Consider the following 18,705-nt stretch of genomic DNA (forward strand, 5'->3'; position numbering starts at 1 on the left):
AAATTCACGGTAATTATTTTAAGTTTGCTACATATTTTTAAAAAGTATATATCCAATTTTTCAGAATATTAACTTGAGTCCCTTTTGTTTCGGTTTTTAACGTGAGTCGTCGTGGTTTTGCCTTAAGAAGACGTCACTACGCTTAAGATTTGTAAATCAAAAACCGCAAGACAAAAACATTAACAAAGTGTCAAAAACACGAACTATGATTTATTAAAAGAGATTACCAGTGGTATAATGTGTATTTCATTTATTTTTATTTTTCCACCTCCCCTACAGAACATAAAAGTGAGCTGTTCCAGCACGATGATGTCATCTTTACAAGGTGAGCGGTCCGCGGCCATTTTGTTAGCCGTGTGTAGCTGTGCAGATTTCGTTCATCAAATGTCACCGAAAATAACAACTTGTGGAGGTTTTTGTTTACATTGTGTTTTCGATTACACACTTGTAAGCCGGAATAGGAATTGTTTATTCGCTGACATTAAACATAGTCATTCATTTTCCGAGCTGCTTTGAGTTTGCTAGCTCTTTAGCTAGCTGGCTAACTTGTTTACGTGTTCCGTTGAGAGAAAACATCGGGCTTTCATGACCGCCAGCTTTTAAATGTTACAACTGTCGAATGAGCACGGTTTGTCCGCTCCTGACTTCCGTTGTTGTACATTTGCTTCTTTTGTTTAAACCGAAGAAAATTTGAGCCACGTTTAAGACCTTCCAACTCGCGTTGAGCCTCAGTGGTTAACCAGCAACTTGAGCTCCGTCATCAGCTGACTGCTCTCGGACCAGCGCTCAGCCATCCCGGAGCAACATGTCAGAGCTATACATTCGGGTGGCTGAGGATGAGAACGAGGAGCCCATGGAGATCCCCTCAGAGGACGATGGGACTGTTCTACTATCCTCGGTATCAGCCCAGTTCCCGGGGGCTTGCGGTCTTCGGTACAGAAACCCGGAGTCCCAGTGCATGAGGGGGGTCCGGCTGGTGGAGGGCGTCCTGCATGCACCAGAGAGCAGCTGGGGAAACCTGGTCTATGTCGTCAACTATCCCAAAGGTGAGACAGGATATGCGTTTTCCTGTTTTTTACCAGCAGACTGTCTGCAAACTTCAGCCTGTATTCAAAGCGAGTGTGCAGTCAGTCAGATTTAGCAGCTATTGCACAAAACCCACTATAAAATGCTGTTTTTATTCTGCATTACTAGTTGTGTTACTTCATAATCAAATTCCTATTGATGGCAAAAGCTAACGCAGACCAGGAGGATTGTTTGGTGTGAAAACAATCCTCATCAACCACATCCACACTCCTTTGTAAATCCCTCAAAAACTTTTCACTGTTTCAGAAAAAAAATCAAGGTATAGAATGTATTTTTCAGGCATGGTACAAAAAGTAGTATAATTAAGAATACAACACAAAAGCACAAAACTAACATACAGACAAGTCAAGAAATCACAAGTTGCATAAAATAAATGATCAACATGGTTCAACAGAAAAATTTAACCATGTTCAATTTTAGCCTGTTGTTGAACATGAACAGGCTAAAATTGTTGAACATGTTCAACATGTTGGAGCTAATACCTTAGCTAAGGCTAACGTATTAATACCTTAGCTTAGACTAAGGAGCTAAGGCTAATAGCTTAGCTTCTTTAATACCTTAGGAGCTAAGGTTGAACATGTTGGAGCTAATACCTTAGCTAAGGCTAAGGAGCTAAGGCTAATACCGTAGCTCCTCAGGAGCTTATACCTTAGCTCCTAAGGTATTAGCTCCTAATACATTAGGAGCTAAGGTTGAACATGTTGGAGCTAATACCTTAGCTAAGGCTAAGGAGCTAAGGCTAATACCGTAGCTCCTCAGGAGCTTATACCTTAGCTCCTAAGGTATTAGCTCCTAATACCTTAGGAGCTAAGGTTGAACATGTTGGAGCTAATACCTTAGCTAAGGCTAAGGAGCTAAGGCTAATACCGTAGCTCCTCAGGAGCTTATACCTTAGCTCCTAAGGTATTAGCTCCTAATACCTTAGGAGCTAAGGTTGAACATGTTGGAGCTAATACCTTAGCTAAGGCTAGCTTCTTAGCTAAGGTATTAGCACCTAAGAGCTAAGGTATTTGCTCTTAGGTAATACCTTACCTAAGGTGGTAAGGTAGCTTAAGAGCTAAGGTATTAGCTCTTAAGCTAATACCTTAGCTATCCTAAGGTATTAAAAGCCATTCAGTAATGATTTGTTTTTAGATAAGGGGCAGTTTGGTCCAGAACTTAAGAGCTACAAGTGCCTGTCCATTCAGTGCATCATTGGTAAACAAAAACATGTTTAAAATCACTTAGTTGTAAGATGAAGAAGAGCCAATAAAAAGAACCAATTAAATTGGGGTGCAATTAAACTGTGGATGCAGTGTTTTAAGACTTCCAAATACAACAGAGTTCTAACTTTAAAAATGGATCCCCATGCGACTGACCAAATCCGTTTGTCAAAGTTAAGATTTTAATTATACATCACCCTTAAAGGTTTGAGGTGTGACTTTTGAAAAGGCTCCAATACACCCAGATTTGTATGACAAATGTCAGAGCCAGCATTCAAATGAAACAAGATGTTATATGTTCTGAAGATGAATCCTAAAGAAATAATGTATTTGTAAAAATAAAACTCCAGAAGTGAGAGGAGCTAAAAAAAAAAAAGAAAAACAATATCAAGTCCTGTCAAACAGGTAAGGCCTGAACCATTCTGACCTCCGTATTGTGGCATTAAAGGACAAATGAAACTGTTGGGTGAAAAGCTAAAGTCAAACAGGATTTCCTGAATCTGCAAAAAAATAAAAATTTCTTGAGTTCAAATGCTTTCTAAGAAAGTCGGGAGGTGGCTTGTAACACTTTTTTTTTTTTTTTTTTACAAATTTGTTACAAATCTGTCAATAAATCATGGCATTTAACCTGAAGCTGCATCATTAATAAACATAGCTAAATATTAAATATACATAATGGCACAGAATAAACGGTGTTGGTTTATAGTTGATTCTGTAGATGTTTACTTTTTGCTCTCCGTGTGTCTAACTAGATTTTTGTGGTTGTTTTTTTGTTTTGTTTTGTTTGTTTTTTCTTACACCAGAATCTTATTTGTTCTTTGCAGATAACAAAAGGAAGATGGAGGAAATCGACGCGGCGTCGGCTGTTAAAATCAAAAGAGGTTTTCAGAAAACGTCAGACCTCATAGTCCTCGGGTTGCCTTGGAAAACAACAGAACAAGACCTGAAGGATTACTTTAGCACCTTTGGGGAGGTCATTATGGTACAGGTACTGATGTCTCATTTAACTTTAAATGCTCCTGTTTTTTCCCCTCATATTAAGTTCTAACTAGACTGAATAGCAACTTTAAAGTGGAAATTAATCTGGCATTCTCACTCTTTGCTGTTTCCAGGTGAAGAGAGATGCAAAAACTGGCAACTCAAAAGGTTTTGGGTTCGTCCGCTTTGCAGACTATGAGACGCAAACTAAAGTCATTGCTCAGAGACACATGATTGACGGACGATGGTGTGACTGCAAACTTCCCAACTCAAAGGTAAGCTGGACACCATAGCAGAATACTCTGGAAAATTAGAATTTGATGTTTTCTTTCACTGTTGAGATTTAGTCACATTCCTTTGTTAAAGCTGTTTAGAAGTTTTGAAAATCACTTTTTAAGTCATCACAACAGATTGAAGGCAATCAATCACTCCATCTATAACCTGGCTGGGCTTCTTTCTCTTCTCAGGCATCTCCCGACGAACCGATGCGGAGCCGTAAAATCTTTGTCGGCCGCTGCACAGAGGACATGACGACGGACGATCTGAGGCAGTACTTCATGCAGTACGGTGAAGTCACTGATGTCTTCATTCCCAAACCTTTCCGGGCCTTTGCATTTGTCACGTTTGCTGATGATCAGGTCAGAGCTGCTACTCTTCACTTACACTGAATATTAACTCAAATTTTAAGATAGCTGATGTTACAGTAAGAATCGATAGCATTCATACCTCTCAAACATTTTTTATGTTATTTATTTTACAAGCACAAATGTGTGTGTGTGTATTAAGCTCAAATTATTTTACAGAGATGAATAGGTTAAAACTTCAGTCTTAAGCTGGTAAAGACATACCTGAAAAGACTTGCCGCTGTATCTGCAGCAAAAAACAGAAGACAAATTCTGACTACATATAATTTTTTTGTAAAAACAAATGAAGTACATACATTTTCTTTCCCCTTTAAAAGTAAGAGCTGCTTTATAGTTGATTTATCACCACAAATGTCCCTAAAATTACACTGAAGTCTGCAGTTGTCATGCGGAAACGTTTGAGAGGGGTGAATACTTTTGCAAAGCATTGAATTAATGAAGAAAGCACAAACTGTTTGGAATAGTATTGCTCATCCATAGACTGAAGTAATCAACAACCTGCGGTGTTAAATGTTCTCCTTTTGTTCTTCCCTAGGTCGCCCAGGCTCTGTGCGGAGAGGACCTGATCATCAAGGGCGTCAGCGTGCACATCTCCAACGCTGAGCCCAAACACAATAACAGTAGGCAAATGATGGATCGGGGTCGGTTTGGGGCTGGCGGGTTCAGTCAGGGCTACGGCAGTAATCGCGGGGGGCTAGGCAGCGGTAGTGGAGGGGTTAACTTTGGGGCTCTGGGCCTTAACCCAGCCATGGTGGCAGCAGCTCAGGCGGCACTGCAGAGCAGCTGGGGGATGATGGGCATGCTGGCTAACCAGCAGGGCTTGACCACAGCAGCAGGCACAGCCTCAACCACCAGAGATCAGACGTATAGCTCTGCCAGCACCAGCTACAGCAGCCCCAGCTCAGCCAGCCTGGGCTGGGCCGGAGGCACTAACACGGCCTCCAGCAGCGGCTTCAGCTCCGGCTTTGGCACGTCAATGGAGTCTAAGTCTTCTAGCTGGGGAATGTAGAGCTAGGTGAGAGTTGACGTTTTCTCTTGCTGTTAGGCAAATCTGGTAAGTATACCTACAGGAAGGAATGGCTTATATCTTATTTAAGAAAGAAACACTGCCTTTTATTTTAGTAAAAGCGAACATTTCTACTTGTGTGACTGACTTTGTAGTCATGCATTGAATGGGTAAAACATTTAGTTTGTGGAATCCTCCTGCGTAGTTTCGTTTGTGAGAATATGTTACGAAGAGACGGCCGTGCATGAACCATAACTATTTATAAACGTGCACGAGTATGTTGAGGTCTCCCCGCAGTCTGTCGAAAGCTGGCTGTGAGATAATTATATATATTTCTGCATCATATTGTATTTCTTTGGTTTGTTTTATTTTTTCTTTTCCTTTGGAAACGCCTTCATGAACGTTTCTTCCGCAGTTCACCAACTCTTTCACAATTTCCCGGGAGGAGTCGCGTCATTGGCTGCAATGTTCGGCAGATCTCAGTATCCCTTCCCCTCCTCCCACGTGTAAATGCTTTATCATCCGAGAACACAGCTTCACTCTGCGTATACAGTGTTAGACGGTGGGTGTTGCCTTTCTTTTCTCTCCCCTCCCCCTCTTTTTTTTTTTTTTTTTTCCTATTTTCGGGATATAGAAATCTTGTCTGCCCCTGTCACTTTTTGATCTCAATGAGTGGATTTGGTGTTGGACCGAATGAGAGTGAGCAAAAGGAAGGAAAGCAAGAACTGTTTGTGCTTTATTTATATTTTTTTTGAAAGACAAATGCCTGGGAGAGGTGAGAAGAACCTGTGGCTTTGTGCGAGTGTGAGAGGAAGAAGCAAAGTACGTGTGTGTTCTCAGTGACCATCACAAGGACATTTCTTGCATCTCAAGATCCCTGAGTTTTCTGCTTACTCGTATCGTTTTTCTATCCATCCCTGATTCTTTATATATAAAAAAAAAAATCACACTGAATTGTCAAGTGCTATGAATATCTGTATCTTTTAGTAGATCTCTTCTTGCTGTCCAATGCGATGTGAATGCTCGTCTTATTTTCTCCTTGTTACCACCCTCTTTGTGTGAAAATGTGACTTTGTTTGTGAAGTCTGTGTGACGGGAGGGGGGGAAACACTGAAAGAGTGCTGAAGTTTGGAAGATGTTCCTGGTGAATGTTTGAATAGTTCCCATTGAAAGTTTGTGTTTGAAGTGGTTTCGAATGCATTTTTCTATGTTTTGTGAATCAAAGGGAAGTGTGAAATAAAACTTAATTTAACTAGGGAAAATACCCTCTTGACAAAGACTTGTTTTTGACTTTAATTGAACTGCCAACACTTTAATTCACATGTCTAGGGTCGTCGGATTTGGAAAAAGCCCGATTTTCTTCTGAGCCCCAGTTTGGAGTCGGCGACGCTTGACGACGAAGCCGAAATCGCCTTAATTCTGGGAAGGATCTACGTCGCCTCATTAGCAAGAAACATTCGACCCACTCAACTAGAGTGATATCAAAATTATATTCGCATATTTGTTTGTTTTGACACATTGGGACCAAAGTCATTATGCTTGTTAGAAAAAAAATTCATTTTGTCCTCCAAAAACTGTTCAATTCTACCTCACTTGAACATGTTCATAAATACTTCACAAGTTACTATTATATGCGAGTATAAAACCTTATATTATTTAATGTGATCAAAAGTTGTATTTGCATAGCAGGATATGTTGATAGCTGTTTACTTTCATGATGAAGTGTATTGGCATTTTTCAGTATAAAGATCTGAGCGCAAAATCACACTTTGTGTATTGATGCTAGTGTTGCAATATAAAATAAAAAGTAGTTTTTTTTTTAAGTTGTATGTGGTCTCAGTTTTGGTAAGCATGTTACTTTTTACTTGAGATAGCTGATAGTTTGTAGAGTTATTTATTCAGTGCTGTGATTTTCATTTAAGACCTCAGATTTACAACTTTTTCTTTTTTTTTAGGAAGTGAAACTGGTGTATGGATTAATGACCTACAAAATTATATTTCAAGTGTTTGGTTTTTGTTTGTTTTTATGATTAAAATCTATATCTCCACTTCTTCAAATATTTGAATCTGACCTAAGATCAGGTTGTAACAGATGAAGTAACAATAATTTTAATAGATGTTGTATTGTACGCCATCAAATCTTTCATATTCTGACCTTGTGTCACAAGTCGCAATGAAAAGGAGTCGTGTCCCGCCAACTATTGGTTAAGCTGTCATGCAGTTCTACAAAGTCCTCAATTGCTTTGGTGCATTTCTCTGCTTGGAATCTATTTTATTTTTATCACTAATTCAACTTCCACAGCATTTAGTCACCATATGTCTCATTATTTCCCAACAAATTTTTAATGCGTTCAGACATGAATCAACTGCTTCCATAAAATTATCTGCATTTTTATAACATCATTTGCTTATGTAGGTCCAAATGAACCATACTTATGAATCCTGGATAGTCATTCCCTAGAAGTCATTTTATTGCTGGAATCATTACATACCAAACTGTTCAGCTAGCTTTCAAAATCTGTCAAAATTATGCATTATGTTTTATTTCTTTAAAAAGTCTGCCAAGTTGAGCCATTTCTCTCAGTGAACCTCAACTTTGATTAATATTGTTTACAGTTGTGTATAGCTTTTCTCTGTTGTAAAGTTTGTACTTGGCTTATGCATAATGCTGTGAAAAAACAACTGCATAGAGCACAATGCAGTAAAAATGTGAAACATTTGTATGCAGGTCAAGGCATTTTACTTTGGTTTTCAAGCACGCACAGCATACAAAGTATAAACATTAGAGGAAATAAAGATAACTGAGCAATATGTACAAGTATTTGCAGACATTTTTTTAATCAAAGAAAAAATATTGTGACCATGCAAAAGTGCTTATTTTGTTTCACAGTAGGGCAAACGACCTTGACAGAGCAGTGGAGTATAAGTGTCCTCCTGACTAAGTACTGTGTAACTAAACTATATTTTAAATGGCTGTGCAAATAGTGTAGCACTCTAGCATTTTCAGGTAGTGTCAGCAAGGTCTGACATTTTTGCATGAAAACATGACAAAGCCATTTGACTATCTTCTCCACAAAACATGCCAGGGCTTTTCTTTTAGATGACACTGAGTTTCATTGACTTGCATATTTGCTTTTGAGGAATGAACTATCCATTTTGAGCAAGAGACTTACAGACTACGAGTTTTTAATCGCATTATACATCACGTATATGCCTTTCTATTTATCATTTTTTGTTATTTGGCTTAATTTAGGAACACTGAAGACCGCACACATTGAACAGCGACCCCCAGTTTGCATGTAGCAGATCGTGATATGGGGAAAGTGCGTCTGTCGTTAGCATATTCTACCACGTGGGATAGTAGCATCTGAGCTGTGGAACATTAACACGCAATGCCTTATGGGTAACCAGAGAATACAAATATATATATAAACTCTTATTTATATCAGTTTTCCCCATTTTAATATAGCATTTATATTTAAGTTATGAGTTCTGCTTCTGTTTTATGTGTAGCTAACTTTTTGGAAGTTGAGAAGTAAATTTCTCAACTTTATGCAAATTAACATAATTTGTAAATAAACATAATTTGCTACATGATACTTTATACTTGTAACTATTGTAACTACAACCACCTAAACGGGGTTTGTATTAAGTTTTACATTAATTACCTGTAGAGATTTCAACGCGTTGTCTGCACCGTCACTGAGAAGGGTAGGGGGTTAGTACTAGAAGACGTGGAGGAGTTGTGGTGAGTTAAGACTATACTTTCAGGGATCATTTCTATAGTTTGTGACTTGAGAAATGTGTTTCTAATGTGTATGGTCTCGCTAACCACGATGAAGAGTAGGTGATACTCTATCCTGAGCGGGAAGCTTGCATAGAAAGGTGACCGACGTCACGTGTTCCTTGCATTTGATGATCGTTCACTGTCTCCTTGGAGACGGCGAGGGATGGAGTATGATCAGAGTGGTTGTGCGCACATTGTTAAAGAATATAGATTTTTTATTTAAACTTGAGAAGTAACCTTAAATGTTTTTAAACTGGTATGTGGTGAATTCCATCTTTTCTTTCCCTGTGGTTAATCCTCCCTCCAGATTATCAAGGCTGTTTCTACTTGTACATTATGATATGGATCTTTTTTTCTGTCTCTGCCTTTAGTCAAATCAGCCAAACTTCTCTTAATTTATGTCAAAATTATTTATACTTGCCACCACAAATAATGGAAGAATATGTGAATATTTATTAACTTACTGACATCAAAATCAGGACGATTACCACCAATGAGGGGAAAGCCCAGATGATTATGTCATGGCTTTGGAAACTTGTGGTAGGTTAATTGACACATTTAATTTAATTGGAGGCACATCTGGAGCGCACTGCTTAAGACATCAGCAATCATGCAGCTGCACAGGTCTGGTTCATCCTTGGGAACAATTTCCAGATGCTTGAAGGCGTCGCCGCGTTCATCTGCTCAAACAATTATATGCTGTTTTTGTATTCAGTTTGTTTAAACTTCTGGTTTTATCTTTGCATTTGGTAGAGATGAGTAATTTGAGACAGATTAAATATCCTTCCACAGTAGATTGCCGGACCTTTGACCCCATTCCTCCTGACTGGAAGGATTTATTATGCTCTGCTAGGACAGCAGCTACATGTGTGTAATATAAGGTGTTCAACCTGACTAGTTGGAGTGTAGCTACAGTCTTCCTCCAGCAGGTTGTGCTGTTGCACCTTGATTATTTCAATGGATCTTTTTTCAACGCATTAAGAAAGTTAGAAATAGACTGCTGGTAACACCGAAAAAATAGAAACAAAAAGAAAAACGTTAACTAAATGTAATAATGATGTTAGTTATCAGTTGTTTCTTAACAACAGTCATGCACACACACTCATACCAAAGGATACATTAGAGACCAAATAACATCACAGTCTTTGGCTCATAGATGGAAACATGAGTACCAATGAAATGCATCTAAATGACTTTAGAAATGATTAAATTGTGACAGCTGATTAGAAAATACAAAATGGAAAATATTTTTGGCCTAATGACAGTCTGTGTGTTTTGGTGCCTGATTCACACAGCTGGTGTTGACGTCAGCAGCATGAACGTCCACTTCCAAGCTCTTTGTACTCACACACGCGCAAAGGCTGCCTGATCTACAGCTGTAGGTTTGTGGAAATATTAATTGCATATAAAAGACTTGTTACTCTGTGTTTTCATAGAGGTCTAGTCAAAGTTATACTCCAGTTTTTCATAACGTTTAAGGTACCTAGTCTGTTGTCTGATTCTTAAATAGTTATTCCCACAGCTCGACAGTTTCTGTCTGCCTTACAAAACACAAATGGAGCACACCTGCTCACAATGCATTTAAAATAACAGACTGGCTTGTTTTTTAGTTGAATTGTACAGGATAATGTCACTTTACTTGTGAGAAAGGGTTTTACATCACAAACCCCCGACATTTTAGTTGGAGATTGTACTTTTTAGAGCTCTATTATGCAAGAAATTGACCTCACCCTAAAAAAAATAATACAAATTTCACACTGCTGAATTAGTTCAGACTGGTTCCACATCCATTGTGTGGACAAAGGGAAATTGATGCAATCACCTGCTCCATTATTCATCACCTCTCTTTAGTGCCTGTCCTCTTCAATGCAGATGAGTCACAGTTTCACCTCCATAAGGCTTCACTGAGCTCTGATGCAACAGCTGCTAATCATCAGGGGTCTGCAAGAAGACGAGCCGAAAAGTTTATCCAGTGACCCTCACCTGGTTACCGAGTCTTGCTGTATTTACTGTAAGATATAAGCTTCAACACGGAATAAAGGTCTGAAGTGTCTCATGGCGAGGGAAGGGGAACGTTATGCCAACATCAACGTAAGAGTCTCCCAAGGTAAGACGAGGAGTAATGAAGCTTTGTTTGCTGATTACCAGTGAGTGTGGCAACAGCTGTGTTGGCAGATGCAGCATCCTTCCCTGTGGTGGGTGTAGTAGCTGCTGCTTTGCTCCATCTATTATTGAAGCTGGTGACGTAACGCAGTATTCCCAGAGAAGCTGTTGCATTAGAACAAAAGGAGGATTTTTTTTTTTAAACCCAATCTGACCATCAGCTTGACGATGTTCAAAGAGTCAAGGGACGGTTGACTGATTTAGTTTTATATGTTTGTGTTTTTTCTCACATTGTTGATTTAATTTTGGAGTTTTAATTTGAACTTTTCTTCTTGATTGATGATTACACGGCAAACATCTTGAAATTAATTTAAACGGGAACTGGGTGCTTATGTTTGACGTTCGGTTTAAATTTGTTTTGGATCATTTTTCTGTTGGAACGTCCAATCCACTCAAAGTTTTAGTAATCTGACCCAAACTGTCACACTCAGGTTCGAAAATACTTTGATAATATTTACCCTAAATACCATAAATCATATCGTTTAAGTGTGTTTAAGGAGTGGTTGTTGATGGAATGAAGGGTCTCTGGTAGCAGTCAGTCTTGCAACAAATACAATTTAAGTAGTTTAAATTCCAATGAAATCTAAAAAAAACAATGTGATTAGTTTCCTCAGAGGCTTTTTTTACTCTGCAGCCTAAAGAAGCCCCAGGTCCCCCTGCTGGACAACAACTTAAATTACACTTTACCCCAAATTTATGCTTATATATTTTGCTTCAAACTTGAAGAAGAGAATTTGCATATCATGACTCTTGATGTGTCAATGTCGTTAAAGCTTACATTCAAATGCCTCCATTTGTTTCCAGTTGTCTGTTTGTCTCTGTGCGGCTACCGGAGTCTGTAATGAGTTTCCTAATTTAGAGTTACACACAAACAAACCTCAGTCTTTGTTCACAGCTCACACGGCATAAGGACCATCAAAGCTAATTATAAAGGGATTGAGATCTTTATTTAGCCTTTTACAGATCAGTGCAACCCTTCACCTTAATCCAGTGTCGACGCTGGGTCAAACACGACTGATGGACGTTAGCCTGGTGTCCAGATGAGGCCAACGGGTTGTTGTGTGTGTGTGTGTGACTGCAGCTACAGCAGAACAGATCAGAAGTAGGAAGGCAACGCACGCGCTATGGTCCCATGGCTTGATAAATAAAACTGCAAGAGGTCTCTGAAGAGTAAAAGTCAGGATGAAGCTTGAGGTTGGTCATGGAGCTGGAATGTGGGACACGGGCTCTTCTTTTCCGAGCAACGTCCTCTTTTACTCATCTTATTTGTTGTTGGGGTTTGTTTGTTTTTCTTTTTTTTGCACCAGGTGACGGTGGTTGTTAAGCGTTGTAGGAGGAAGAGGAGACGTTTCCGCCGTGGCCCGTCCAGTTGGTGTGGATGTACTGCCCGGGGTTTGAAAGCAGCTCGTATGTGTGAGCGCCAAAGTAGTCCCTCTGGGCCTGAAAACGACAACAAAGCCACGTGTGTTTAATTGTAGTTTTATGTGATAGATCAACACATTGGTACATTATCTTGAACTGGAAGGGAAGTTATAGTTTTTAAATATTTTAATCAAATACAAAAAAAAAAATGTTTATTTGAATTCAGCTTTCCTGACTTGATTAAGCAAAAACACACATCTGCAGGTCTTTTAGGGTACGTCTCCACCAGCTTTATGCAGCTACATTCTTTGCCACAGATCAGCTAAATTTAGATCCAGACTTTGACTGGACCCTCTGCTCTCAGTGGGAGCCGATTCCCAGCAGCCGTCGCCATATTTACCTGCAGCAGGTTGGCAGGCAGCATGTCGTGTCTGTATCCGTCGTAGAAGGACAGAGCCGTGGTGAAGCAGGGCATCGGGATGCCGTGCTGGACGCCGGCGCAGACCGTTCTGCGCCATGACTCCTACAGACAGAAGGTAAACAAAAAACAACCAGAAAATGACATCTTCATCCAAGCTGCTTACATGCAGCACATCTGATCAGGAAGAACAGATTTTATATTTGCAGCGAGTCCTAAACATGTGAATCTGTCTAAATTAAAACGGGTTCGGTCAATTTTAAATCAGCTGCCAGGCTTCGTTTTCCAACAACTTGGACTGAATTTACTTGACCCAAAATGTCGAGAGATTTTAGCAGACAGCTGAACGTTACAGCAACAGGTCACTGCTTTGCATCACAGCTTTTCTTTGTACAAAGAAGGAAATAGACTTTGTCAATGTGGGTGTTGTAAGCTTGGGTTTGCTCGACTTCCCACTTCCTCATACCTGGCAGTCTTGCACAGCATTGCTGAAAAAATTGTCCAGCAACAAGTTCTGCAGGTCAGCGTCTCGGTCAAACGCCTCTTTGATTTTGCCGAGGAAAACACTGGAGAGAGAGAGACAGAGAAAGACAGAGAGATGTCGCATGTGATTTAGATTGATGCAACACTTTCCATCAGAAAACCAGCGCTGCAACCACTGTGTCATCATTCTTCACTCCATCTGACTGTAAAGCAAAGGCTGCACTTTCTTCCTCTAAAATTCACACATTACGACACCACAATAGCAAAAAAAGATCCGATTTAACTTCCTCAACACCGCAGCAGTAAAGCTTTTTTTCTCAGGCAGCAGAAAGACGCTCTACTGAAGCCCCGTGTCTTTTATTAAAACATGCACAAAATGAGGATGAAACGAGGTCGAGCAGCACCTTCGGATGATGCAGCCTCCTCGCCACATCAGGGCGATGGCGCCGTAGTTGAGCGTCCAGCCGAACTCTTTGGCCGCCTGCCGCAGCAGCATGAAGCCCTGCGCGTAGGAAATGATCTTGGAGGCGTAGAGAGCCTGCAGAAACAAAAGCAATCGCTTTTAACAGGGCAGAATATTCTGAAGCACAGTCTGCTGCGATATGCAGGAGCTCACACTTCCACCAGCTCAGGTTTAAGACAGGAAATCTGCCATGCTCAACAGGAGTTGAGTTCCCCAAAACGTCAATATTGGAACACTTTAATAAACCTGCTTGTCCTTCATAATAATTTGGGAAGCGGCAACGTTGATATCGCTATTAAATTGTGCCTCACTTTTCTAAATGTAGCCATTTTTATGCAATTATTGAGTTAATTTGGTTTGAACTTTCTGAACTTTCATAGAGATTCAACGACTGCAGCAGAGCGAAACTCAACTTCTCCGTTTTAGGTCAAATAAAATCCTCCAGTCAGCAGCAACAGTAAACTCCAAGTTATGATGTTTACAAAACTTCATTAGTGTTAATATAGTTTTGTTACGTTTCCGTTTAATCTGTTGCTATTTTACCGTAGTTTACCAGGTTTCTGGAGCAGCATTTGTGTTAATCAGGTTCTGATTTCATGCAGATACATCTGCAGCCAAAACTGCTGATGATTTTGTGAAACTTTATTTTCTCACTTAAGCTGTAGCACAATAAAATCTAACATACATCACAATTTTAGCTCCTTAATGGCCATCGGGGAAAGCAGATTTTGCAGGTAGCTAACAATGTACTGAGACAAACAAATTTTTAAATTGATTAAGTTTTTAAATATTTGAGAAATGCTACAATTTTGACTGAATATTACTGTTGTTGATTTAACCCCTTAACTGCCAGCCTGAAAACGCTTCCATGTTATCCAAATCGTCTGCAAGGACACCAGAGTCCTCATGAGTCACAGTTAAACAAATATTGACAAATAAATAAATAAATAAATAAATAAATGAAAAAATAATAATGTATTTCAGAAGCACAATCTCCTGCCTGGCACATTCTGTGCTGTTCAACTATACCTTCCTAATGTCCTCCAGGAAAGCGGCCTTGTTGCCGTCGAATTTGACCCCCTGGGGGCCGGAGAGGCTGCGGCTGGCCTGGACCCGCTCTTCCTTCAGAGAGGAGAGGCATCTGGCAAAGACGGCCTCCCCTGAGACACAGGAAAGAAGGGAGGAGGAGAGAAAAGGCTGGTGAATATGGATTCAGGGACAGAAGACGATTAGATTTCCTGAAATCTCTCAGAGCGAACGTAGCGGAGCCAACGTAAAGCAGCACAATCTTATCAACAGAGCACTGTTAAGATTACAATCAGCATGACTCAGCATTATTTAAGTGGGCATGTCACAGAACGCAGAAATCTTAAGGTTTGCCACATAAATAGTAAAATCCTTTTCTACTGTAAAGACTCTGTGTAGTCAGCATGACTTTGCGAAAAACAAACTGCCCAGTTAGATGATGCAAGAGAAAAACTGATGAGGCCTCTGAAATCATCCCCCCATGCCCAGGCATACTGCTGCTCCACACAAGCTGGGATACTTCTCACACAATGAAGCTCTGTTTAGTGTGCGGCGGCCGACAGCAGCAGAGCGAACGGCATTAAAAAAAAAGCTAATCCTAACAAAGCCTGGATGGGTTTGGTAACGAGCCGGTTCATGCTACAAAAGATCAACTTTTCGTCTCTGAACTGCTTTACTTACAGTTGTGTGTCCTAGAGTGAGTTCTTTCTCGCTCTTTTTTTTTTTTACATTAGCCTTACTTCATGTCCTTCTGTGATAATCACAACAATACACAAGTAAACAACAAAACCAAATCCTTCTTATGTCACTAGAGAGCAGCAAGCAGCCAGAAAAGCCTCCAATCTTCTTAACCTGCAGCCTCATATCGATCACAGCCAACAAACGGTCAGACTTGAAATAAGTCTGACCTTTACTCTTCAATAACTGTCTGACGCTGTAATCCTACCAGGTGTGTCGTAATCCTTTTCGTTACAAGGAGTGGAGTTTACTGAAAGAAACCAGAACTGCAGGAAGACAAAGGGGAAACAAGAAACTTCCTGGTTTCTGATTTCCTCCTACCGATTAAAGTGACGGGTGTGCCGTACTCCAGGGCTGAAATGGCCGTCCATTTCCCCGTGCCCTTCTGTCCGGCGCTGTCGCGGATCTTGGGCAACAGGTGCGTCCCGTCGGCGTCCTTGTATTTAAGGATGTTGGCCGTGATCTCGATCAGGAAGGAGTCCAGCTCCGTCTTGTTCCAGCTGTCGAACGCCTGACCGTTTTAAAACAGAAGGGAGTTAACACGATGGGAGAAAAGACGTCGACGGACGCTCTCTTCCCGAACCCCACCTTCGCCATCTCGTCGTGATCCATCCCCAGGACGTCCTTCATCAGGTGGTAGGCCTCGCAGATCAGCTGCATGTCTCCGTACTCGATGCCGTTGTGGACCATTTTCACAAAGTGACCCGCGCCCTCGTCTCCGACCTGCCCGACAAACGCACAACGCCGTCAGCCGACGGCGCGCAGCCGGAGCGGCTGGATCCTAAATGCTTAAAGAAGGAACGGCTGCACCCACCCAGTCACAGCAGGGCTCTCCTGTCCCAACCTTAGCAGCAATGCTCTGGAAGATGTCTTTGATATGCGGCCTTTAAAAATGAATAACATCAAAATGTTTATATTTAACCAGTTAATTGCAAACATGAACTTTTAACCACAAAAGAAAAAAAAAAGGGAAACTTTCAGTCATTTTTTTTTTTAGGACCCACCAGGCCTCCTTATGTCCCCCAGGCATGAGCGAGGGGCCATAGCGAGCTCCCTCCTCTCCACCGCTGACTCCGCTCCCAACGAACAGCAAGCCCTTCTCTTTCAGGCTCTTACACCGCCGCTGTGTGACCAAAACACAAGAGCAACTTTGAAAATGTATGCTGGGAAACAAAAAAAAAAAAACTTTCTGCCAAACTTCTGTGACTCACAGTCGTGTCTCTGTACTCGGAGTTGCCTCCGTCGATAATGATGTCTCCGGCTTGTAACAGAGGAACCTGTTAAAAAAAAAAAAAAGGATATGAAGTGGATTTAAGGTCATCAGAATGAAGGCATACTGAGCTTTTAAAAATGAAATTATTTCATAACTGCTAACAGCTTACGTGATGATGCTCCAAAGTTTAAAATAGAGATGCACCAATCATGATACTGAATTTCTGTTCTTTTTGAAGTCTGATCTGATGATTTCAGATTTCTTTTCTACAGATTTTCGGTTTTAAATCCAACAGAATATGAAATTATACATCAAAGCAACTGTCTTAAATCTTAACTTGATTTTTTTTTTAAATTAAACTCAAAAAATAATAATATAATAATTACTCCTTCTCTAATTAAATTAAAAATTGTTCAAGTAGGTTGTTTCGTTTCAAATCTCTGTGTAAATATGCAGAAATTATGGGTATATTTATTCAAGGTTACCATAAAATTGGATTCTTAAGAATACAATACTTCTTAGTTTAGTATGATGGTTTTTTTTTGTTTTTTTTTTCTGATGTTTTGGTGGAAAAACACCAACCAGTTTATCAATGAAGTCATCCACTGCCTGTCCAGCCTTAACCAGCAGGATGATCCTCCTGGGCTTCTTCAGCTTGGACACCATGTCCTCCAGGGACTCGGCTCCAACCACCTTCGAGCCCTTTGCCTCGTTCTGCAGGAAGTCGTGCACCTTGGAGACGGTTCTGTTGTAAGCGCAGACCTGCAGAGCAGAGATGTTGCTCTTACTGAGGAGAAAAAAAACTCACAGCAGCAGCAGAACATGATGTGCCAGGGAGAAATGTAAAGAAAGGAAAATCAGGGACTTGCCACAAAGCCATGGTCGTTCATGTTCATGATGAGGTTTTGGCCCATGACGGCCAACCCAATGAGTGCAATGTCTGCTCTGAAATCAAGAGGAGTCTTATAATACATAATGTCAGGACCTGATGGCAGATTGGCATCAGACTGGAACAGTAAAAAATGTTTACATCACTTTGGTATGGGTTTCCTGGCTCTTTTACTAAAATAAAGGGCCTAAAGAGCAGAGTCCAAGATGACTTCAATTCCCAGAGTACAATGTTATTACTGAGTCACTAATCCGTGTAGTTTTACATGTTAAATGTCATGTCAAATATTTATTTGTACTTATGGCAAGAGTTTTTTAGATACTCGGCAAGAAAACTACTAAAACTTTGCAACAGAGAAAATTACCCCTTTTAAAACAGGCTAAGGAATTGCTCAATCTAAAGCATAAACGTCGACAGCAACCAATCGTTGTGCCACTGCCAAAATAAGTGCAGCGTATTTAGAAAACTTACTGAGCCATGATTTTCCTCGGGTAAAGTAGGTGGAAGGTAAGACGAGGTAAAATGAGAGTCGAGCTGCTTCTCCTCGGGTTCTCCTCTCTCGGTGCTTGCTTCCTCCTTCCTCTGTTCCAAACGTGATCCAACAGATTACGTACACCCACATACAGTATTCACCAATCAGAGGCCGCCTAGATGACGCAACGCACATTGGCCGAGAATTCTAATTGGTCCACAAAGCTGACCAGAGGTATCCCGCCTCCTATTGGCTGGTTCGGTGCTCAATCGCGTTACACATGGCACTGGTTACACCCACATTGAAGCTTTACGGCTTGGCTAAAGTGCGCCTGTTTAAAAATACTAATAAAGAATCAAAGTTTTGCACATAAATAAAAAATGAAAGGCGGCCTCTCAGCTCACGTTTTAATTTCATGTGATTAAACAATTCCATTAATTTCTAAACTCTTGACTGAAACTAATTTAACTCTTATTTTTATACATAAATTTAAAAAAATCCCACATACATTAAGTGGGAATTCAGTAAACCATGCCATAAACCCCAAACTATTTAAACTTTGTAAAAAATAACTAAATAAATAAAATAAAAAGTTATTTAAACTGTTCATGCAAGTAAACATAAAAGATAATTGTGGTGTAAAATATTCTTATAAGGTGTTACATTAAGATTAATAACCTGACAATGTTATGTCCTTATAGTAAGTTGTCATGAACTCACATCAAATGACCCTCCCAAAGCTACAAATGTAAAAATAATTAGCTGTTTTTGTATT

General features: G+C 40.2%; 2 protein-coding genes and 1 non-coding gene across 5 annotated transcripts; 2 read left to right on the forward strand and 1 right to left on the reverse strand.

The window, feature by feature from the left end:
* Positions 1-321: 321 nt before the first annotated feature.
* On the forward strand, positions 322-6,737 carry tardbpa (TAR DNA binding protein a). Of its 3 annotated transcripts, XR_534049.3 has the most exons (7): positions 324-1,046; positions 3,113-3,276; positions 3,401-3,541; positions 3,734-3,904; positions 4,446-4,530; positions 5,332-5,478; positions 6,246-6,737. XR_534049.3 is itself a non-coding variant. In XM_008413413.3 (6 exons), exons 1-6 carry the CDS (start codon positions 806-808, stop codon positions 5,424-5,426), a joined length of 897 nt encoding a protein of 298 aa, XP_008411635.1. In that variant the 5' UTR covers positions 324-805; the 3' UTR covers positions 5,427-6,193. The 3 variants fall into 3 exon arrangements, 2 of the variants coding, with proteins under 2 accessions (XP_008411634.1, XP_008411635.1); XM_008413413.3 differs by lacking the exon at positions 6,246-6,737 and having other exon boundaries at positions 5,332-6,193; XM_008413412.3 differs by lacking the exon at positions 6,246-6,737 and having other exon boundaries at positions 322-1,046; positions 4,446-6,193.
* Positions 6,738-8,671: 1,934 nt separating this feature from the next.
* LOC145552387 (small nucleolar RNA U3) lies at positions 8,672-8,887 on the forward strand. The gene has a single exon (XR_014088422.1). It is a non-coding gene; the product is annotated as a small nucleolar RNA U3 (small nucleolar RNA).
* A 3,256-nt stretch (positions 8,888-12,143) lies between these two features.
* Positions 12,144-18,087, reverse strand: pgd (phosphogluconate dehydrogenase). Its single transcript, XM_008413411.3, has 13 exons — positions 17,930-18,087; positions 17,439-17,514; positions 17,152-17,331; positions 16,568-16,633; positions 16,361-16,479; positions 16,171-16,240; positions 15,945-16,079; positions 15,678-15,867; positions 14,622-14,752; positions 13,534-13,667; positions 13,113-13,212; positions 12,629-12,751; positions 12,144-12,306 (listed from the first exon to the last, which is right to left on the reverse strand). The coding sequence occupies exons 1-13, from the start codon at positions 17,935-17,937 to the stop codon at positions 12,187-12,189; spliced, it is 1,452 nt and encodes a 483-aa protein (XP_008411633.2). The 5' UTR covers positions 17,938-18,087; the 3' UTR covers positions 12,144-12,186.
* Between the last annotated feature and the right edge of the window lie 618 nt (positions 18,088-18,705).

The sequence above is a fragment of the Poecilia reticulata genome, chromosome 7 (assembly GCF_904066995.2).
Source record: "Poecilia reticulata chromosome 7, P_reticulata-male-v2, whole genome shotgun sequence".
NCBI lineage: Eukaryota > Metazoa > Chordata > Actinopteri > Cyprinodontiformes > Poeciliidae > Poecilia > Poecilia reticulata.

What these genes read in the sequence shown, in the direction of transcription:
- tardbpa (XM_008413412.3), top strand. Translation starts at nt 806, where the DNA reads ATGTCAGAGCTATACATTCGGGTGGCTGAGGATGAGAACGAGGAGCCC. An exon ending in TGTCGTCAACTATCCCAAAG is followed by an intron (nt 1,047 to 3,112) that starts GTGAGACAGGAT and finishes TGTTCTTTGCAG; the next exon opens with ATAACAAAAGGAAGATGGAG. An exon ending in TCACGTTTGCTGATGATCAG is followed by an intron (nt 3,905 to 4,445) that starts GTCAGAGCTGCT and finishes GTTCTTCCCTAG; the next exon opens with GTCGCCCAGGCTCTGTGCGG.
- pgd (XM_008413411.3), bottom strand. An exon ending in ATGACTTCATTGATAAACTG is followed by an intron (nt 16,634 to 17,151) that starts GTTGGTGTTTTT and finishes TTTTTTTAACAG; the next exon opens with GTTCCTCTGTTACAAGCCGG. An exon ending in GGAGGCTGCATCATCCGAAG is followed by an intron (nt 13,213 to 13,533) that starts GTGCTGCTCGAC and finishes CTCTCTCTCCAG; the next exon opens with TGTTTTCCTCGGCAAAATCA.